At 41.9% G+C, this 6,857-nt stretch overlaps 1 protein-coding gene across 1 annotated transcript; it reads left to right on the forward strand.

Moving 5' to 3' along the window:
• The first annotated feature begins 4,653 nt into the window (after positions 1 to 4,653).
• Positions 4,654 to 6,135, forward strand: FTMT (ferritin mitochondrial). The gene has a single exon (XM_029941611.1). It carries the CDS (start codon positions 4,715 to 4,717, stop codon positions 5,441 to 5,443), a length of 729 nt encoding a protein of 242 aa, XP_029797471.1. The 5' UTR covers positions 4,654 to 4,714; the 3' UTR covers positions 5,444 to 6,135.
• Positions 6,136 to 6,857: the final 722 nt, after the last annotated feature.

A 6,857-nucleotide genomic window follows, 5' to 3' on the forward strand; every position in this document is an offset into this window, starting at 1 on the left:
CTATTAGAACACAACCATGCTTATTCATGACACAGAGTCTATGGCTGCTCACGGTACACCCTAATAGCAGAGCTGAATTGATGCCACAGAGCCCTTAAGACCCACGAAGCCTAAAATATTTCTCTGGCTCAGTATAGCAAAAGTTTGCAAATTCCTGACCTCAAGTCTGAGAGCAGCCTGAGCTGCCCTGCCACAGGGACTTCCTCCTTGTCTGTCTCTGTCTAAATTTTCCTCTTCTTAGGAGAACACCAGTCACTGGAATAGGATACACCTTAATCCAGTATGATCTCATTTTGACTTGGTTACATCCGCAAAGACCCTATTTCCGAATAAGGCCTATCCACAGATCCCACGTGGATAAGAATTTTACTGAGATACTGTAAGAAAACGATCTGAACCTAACAGACGCCATGACAGGCGTTGTTTCCCCCTCTAAGCTAAAAGGTCTAAGGTCAGTCTCTTCGGAACCATTTGGCCATTTGGCCATTTGGCAGTCATACATTGCCCGGGGGTATCCAATCAGGAAAGCCCCGCTACCTCACCCCACATTCCTAAGGGTAAGGCCTGCAGATGGGAACTTTAGATAAGCCCCTGTTACCTAGTGTTAAAGTTAACCCCATAGTCACCAAACAAGACCCTGAACTCGCTCTGTAATTGGTTAATTTCAAAGATACCCTAAATGTTGTAATTGGGTCCCGCCAAAAGTAATGAACGCTCTGAATAGTGTGTATGGTTAGAGCTGCTGCCAATACTGTTGTACCATTATGATTGGGTCGCTGTACCTATGTCGCAATCTCCTGTAACTCCCCCTTCCCAAACTCATAAAAGTCCTGCCCTGCCTTTGTTCTGGGCTCACTCGCTCTCAGCATGGATCCACCACGCCTGTAAAGTCTGTGAGCCCGAGTTTAGGCCCCGGCGAGCCTAAATTCGTAATAAAGCCCTTTGCTTTTGCATGCGTGCTTCAGCCTCCCTGGCAGTCTCTGGTTTCTGGGGGCGATAAAGAAATCTTGGTTATAACAATACAAGCATGCACATGTGCATGTCCATATACAACCATATGATATGAGATACTCTCAGTATAAACAAAGTCTTCAACAACAACAACAAAGTAGTGATTAATTCCAAACGAAGTTACTTAAGACCTTACAGAGAAAGTAACATATTTAATGGGACCTAAAAAGATGAGATGGATTTGATGAGGAAGTAAAAGAGGAAAGGACAGGAGGGTGGGGAAGTAGTGGCAACACCAGAGAATCTCGAAAGCTTAGATGGGTGTTCAAGGAGGCGAAGAAGTCATTAAACCTGAGGAAGAAATGACTTGTGAGAAATGGTGAGCCATGGTCTAGGTGTGTCCTTTTGGTAGAAGACCATTAATTTTACTATGAATTCTAGAAATCAAAATGTCCCTCAGATAAAAATCTTTGCATTTTCAAAGTCTAGCAAAATACATATATAATCAACTTTGTAAGGGAACAAGAAACATTTTTGACAAATTAACCTGGGATATTTAAGTGTGTGTTGTGTTTTATGGCGTTGTTTTGCATTACATTTCATGTACTGCATTTGTTTTATATCTCTGCTTTTTATTACGTTGAGGATAAGCATTTATATGAATAGAGCACCATTTCTACTAAAACAGTGGGAGCAGCAGTTGGCATTTAATACCACTCTAAAGGATCATTTTCAAAACCTCTCTTTAGGGAACCACATTTTAGGAGCAACAAAAGTTCGAAGAAAATAGAAGCAAAGGTGGATAAAGAAAATCAAAAATTAGTGAGAAATTTCTTGGTGAATATCAGTCAGATTCTGCATAAGAGTTTAAGTGCAACCAGATCTTAGGCGTCCACCCTCAGTTATCATACACTTTTAAGTTCATTTGAGACAAGGGAGCTTACCACCAAACTACAAATTTGATATGTCCAGATAATAAAAGAATTTCTACCTCACTATTCCTACATGATAACAATATAATGCATGTAAGCACACTTTACAAGCTGTATAAGTTCTTCTATATGCAATAATAATAATCAAATAGAAACTATGCAATAGGAATTGTTACAGAGTATTTTTAGTGCTTATTCTGTGCTAAGCACTGTGATAAGTCCTCTGCATAATTATTTTATTGATTCCTTTCAGTGACCCAAAGGAAATAAGTAGCATTTTGAATTTACAACTGAGGAAGTTAACCTAGAAAGGTAATGTGATTTGCCCAAGGAAATATAGGAAAGTAATACAGAGATGGTAACATACAGGTAACAGAAAGAAGACCTGAATGTAAGAAGTGCTAATATCAAAGACCCAGATATTAACCATAAGACATCAAGCAATCCTAAGAAATGGCTGAATATGTAAAATGGGCAAAAGCTTTGAATATACACTGTACCAAAGATATATATGGTTGGCAAAGAAGTATGAGCAAATACACTCAGCATCATCAGTTAGAATGAGCATGCAAATTGAATATACAATGGAATACCAGTATACGTCTACTAAAATGGCTAAGATTTAAGTTTAAAATTAAATAAATGAAAATACCTTGCAAGGGTTTCAAGGAAGTGAAGGAACTTGAATTCCCACCTAGTACTGATGGCAACATAAGATGGTACAACCACTCGGAAAAACAACTGGAAGTTTCTTAAAAAATTAAACCTACACTTACCATATGATCAAGCCATTACATGCAAAATATTCACCCAAGAAAAATGAGCTCATACAACCACACAAGGACTTGTACAAGAATGTTTATAATAGCTTTACTTCAATAGCCAAACCTGTAAACAAGCAGAATATTCATGAGACGGTGATCGTGCAAACAGATTGTGTTATCTCTACACAGTGAAATACTATTCAACCATAAAAACTATTAATACACAAGGCAATTTGGATGGATATCAAAACCATTGTGCTGAGTGACAGAAACCAGGCAAAAAGGTATATACATCTTTTTTGCTCCTTCTATTTATATGAAATTCTGTAAAATGCAGATTAACCTACATACTGAGGAAAAACAGACCAGCGGATGACTGGGATGTGGTAAGGCAGAGAGACAGGAGGGAGTGATTACAAAATATGAAGGAACATGAGTTGGGACACCTGTCTGGCTCAGTGGCAGAGCATGCAACCGTGAATCTAGTGGTCATTCAAGCCTCACGTTGAAGCTGGAGTTTACTTAAATAAACTAACAAAAATAGAAAATAAAAAATATATAAAGGAACCTGAGGGAACTGTGGGAATTGATGCATATGTTCATTACCTTGACTCGTGATGATTTCGCAGACATATGCATATGTCAAACCCTATCATCTTGTACACTTTATTTACCTGCAGTTTATTTTGGGTCATTTATACCTCTCTGAAACTGTTAAAAATGTATATGATTCCTTTTGTATTGCTGTGATTTTTTAATATTCTTCTTTTAATCTGTGAGAATTACTACCAACATTTTAATGATGGTTTTCTCTGGGAGAGAAAGATTAGAAATTTTCTGAATTTTCTTCTGTGAGCTAATCCTCATGTTCTCGATACAGTAGAACAATTACAGATATTCTTTTAAAATCAAATACCAGTTTAAATTTAATTTTTTAACGTAGTTACAGAGAGGGAGGCAAACCATAAAATATTCTTAAATACAGAGAATAAACTGAGAGTTGATGGGGGGAGTGAGGAAGGGGAAAATAGGTGATGGGCATAAGGAGGGCGCTAGGTGTTCTATGTAAGTGATGAATCATGGGAATCTACTCCGAAAGCCAAGAGCACACTGTATATACTGTATGTTAGCTAATTTGACAATGTTATATTAAAAAATAAAATTTAATTTTAATTGCCCTTTTTGTTTTTTAGTATTTTTTATTCTAGTTGGCACACAATGTTACATTAGTGTCAGATGTACAGCACAGTGATTCAATTTCTCTACAGCTATGCTGTGCTCATCACAGGTGTTTGTTTCTGCCTTAACCAGACAGGAAATAACATCAAGTTTAGAACTGGTTTACTTATTCTTCCTACTTTTCTACAGTATCCTGTTTTTCTTCGTAATAAAGATAAATTTTATATTTGAAAATGAAATGTCTTGTTAAAAGAAAGCACTATCTTGTTACAGACCCTTGAAATATGCCTATCTACTATCCTGGCAATTATTTCCATACCTACATTTGTTAAAATAATCCAGAAAGTGACTTTATCAGGACCCAATTTGGCTGTGGACCCCCACGCTCAGATAAATTGGTTGTGACGTTTTCTCCTATTTCGCTGCCCTGACTTCCTCCAGGCCTTGGTCTTTCGACAGAAAGAGGGTCATAAAGGCAGAGCAAGTACGTTGGGCTCCTGCTTTCCTTGCTAGTCTCAGTGCCTGCTTTTTTTTGATAGCACTTTTATCTTAGGTGAAATAATAAGTTACAAACGCCCAAGGGCAGAAATGGGGCAGTGTTTAGTTAAATGGAGTTGTCACGATCATGTCTGTGCCCAACGGCTACAGGCGCGCACGCCCCCCCCCCCCGCGCCCCGCGTGGAACTCGGTGCCTCTGTAAGTGAAGGCGTGTGTGTGTGTGTGTGTGTGTGTGTGTGTGTGTGTGTGTGTGTGTGTGTGTGTGTGTGTGTGTGTCACAGTGGCCGTCGCCTAGGGCTGCGGTTCTGACTCCAACCTGAAGCCCCTGGCGCTCGAGCCCGCGGTGAGCCGCCCGGGCCTCCGTTTCCCCACTTCTAAAGAAGGGGAACCATGTCGCCCTGTTTCTTGTTCCTCTCCAAGCAGTTGAGCAGTTCGCTGGTGTCCCTGCGCAGCGCGCGCCGATGCCTCGCGCTCCGACCGCTCTGGATCTCCGGGCGGCCCTTGGGTCCCCAGCCCGCCGCCCCCTGCCGCCCGCTGGCAGCAGCCTCCTCCTCGCGGGACCCCTCCGGACCCACCTGCGCCCCCTCCCGGGTGCGGCAGAACTTCCACCCCGACTCCGAGGCAGCCATCAACCGCCAGATCAACCTGGAGCTCTACGCGTCCTACGTGTACCTGTCTATGGCCTATTACTTCTCCCGAGATGACGTGGCCCTGAACAACTTCGCCAGATATTTCCTTCGCCAGTCCCGGGAGGAGACCGCGCACGCGGAGAAGCTGATGAGCCTGCAGAACCAGCGGGGAGGCCGGATCTGCCTGCAGGACATCAAGAAACCTGACCGGGACCACTGGGAGAGCGGGCTGAGTGCCATGGAGTGTGCGCTGCTCTTGGAAAAGAAGGTGAACCAGTCGTTGCTCGAATTGCACTCTCTGGCCTCAGACAAAGGTGACCCCCATTTGTGCGACTTCCTGGAAACACACTATCTGAATGAACAGGTGAAATCTATCAAAGAACTAGGTGACCACGTGCAAAACCTAGTTAAGATGGGGGCCCCAGCTTCTGGCCTGGCAGAGTATCTCTTTGACAAGCATACCCTCGGAAATGAAAACAATCACAACTAAGCCACAGCCTGCCTTCCTCACTGCCCAGGGTGTGCCAGGACCCAACGTCCGCGGACTCCTGCTTTCTTGCCCTTAAAATGCACCTCCACCTTATAGCCTGTTAAACTGTCCTAATCAAGGGAATTGTAGAGAAAATATACTTAGCCTCCAGTTACAAGGGCTTTGTTTTTTGTTTGTTTGTTTGTTGGTTGGTTGAACATCAAGATAATTTTTCCAGCCTGCAAAGTAGCCCAGGATACTATGTTCTAAAAAAGACTGGAAAACAGCTACTGAAAAGTAGATGCAAACTTTCTCCAGTTACCAAATATTATTCCAGACCATGGGCCTTCACTAAAATTCTGTGATTTTTCAGCTGGACAAGTGCCCATTATTTTTAAGACCTTATGCTAAAGGCTAAAAGTGGAAAGATGTCCAAGATAAATATACAAATAGTATAACAATTGAAGAATACATATGTACTGTAAAGTACTGTGAAAATCATACATTCAAAATTCTATGACAATTTTTACCCTTCCTGGTATTTTCCAAGAAAAAATAATGTCTGGAGTTGATCCGTTTCTAAAGGACTTTGTGATCAGATAAATTCAAGAAAAGCTACACAAAGTGTCGATGCTGGCCTTAGGAAGTCACAACGTATATGAACATTTTAAGGGCTATGGGAAGTTTTGGAATTAAAAACATCTTGGATTATCTTTGTTTAGCCTAGTGTTTTCCCAAACCTATCCAATCTCAGCTAAGTTGTATGTGTGTGTTTTAATCTTTTTTAATGTTCATTTTTGAGAGAGAATGAGACAGAGTGAGAGCAAGGGAGGGGTAGAGGGAGAGGGAGACCCACAATCCGGAGCTGACTGCAGGCTCTGAGCTCTCAGCACAGAGCCCCACACCAGACTCAAACCAATGAACCACAAATCATGACCTGAGCCAAAGAGGGACTATTAACCACTGAGCCATCCAAGTGTACCTGTGTGTGTGTGTGTGTGTGTGTGTGTGTGTGTGTGTGTGTGAAATGATGTCTAGGTCTGATTACAAACTATACACTTGACCACTGGGCTTTATAGCCTCCCTTTTAACAAAACTCCCTTTGACAAGAAGAGTGAATACATAGCAGAAAACACGTTTCTGTGGCCTTTAAAATAAAGGGGAAAAAACATTGCGGGGGAAGGGAAGTCATAAAGAAATCCCGAATTAAGGAGGCATCAGCTGGGCAGATGTTTTCTTCGGGTTTGGGAGGAGGAGGCATGAGAAAATGAATGTGAGAATATTTGGTCAGCAGGCCTGGGGCTGGACTAGGAACACTGGGTGGTGTTTGAATAGATAGGCTGAAGCCAAATGTGGAGGCGGGGTGGTAGGAGAGGCTTAAGTTTAATGCATTGAGCAATGGCAGTGCTTTGAAGGGCTCTCCACAAAGAATGCT

The sequence above is a fragment of the Suricata suricatta genome, chromosome 6, assembly GCF_006229205.1.
Source record: "Suricata suricatta isolate VVHF042 chromosome 6, meerkat_22Aug2017_6uvM2_HiC, whole genome shotgun sequence".
Classification (NCBI taxonomy): domain Eukaryota; kingdom Metazoa; phylum Chordata; class Mammalia; order Carnivora; family Herpestidae; genus Suricata; species Suricata suricatta.

Bases quoted from the DNA above. Each gene is read 5' to 3' on its own strand.
- FTMT (XM_029941611.1), top strand. From the start codon at position 4,715: ATGTCGCCCTGTTTCTTGTTCCTCTCCAAGCAGTTGAGCAGTTCGCTG.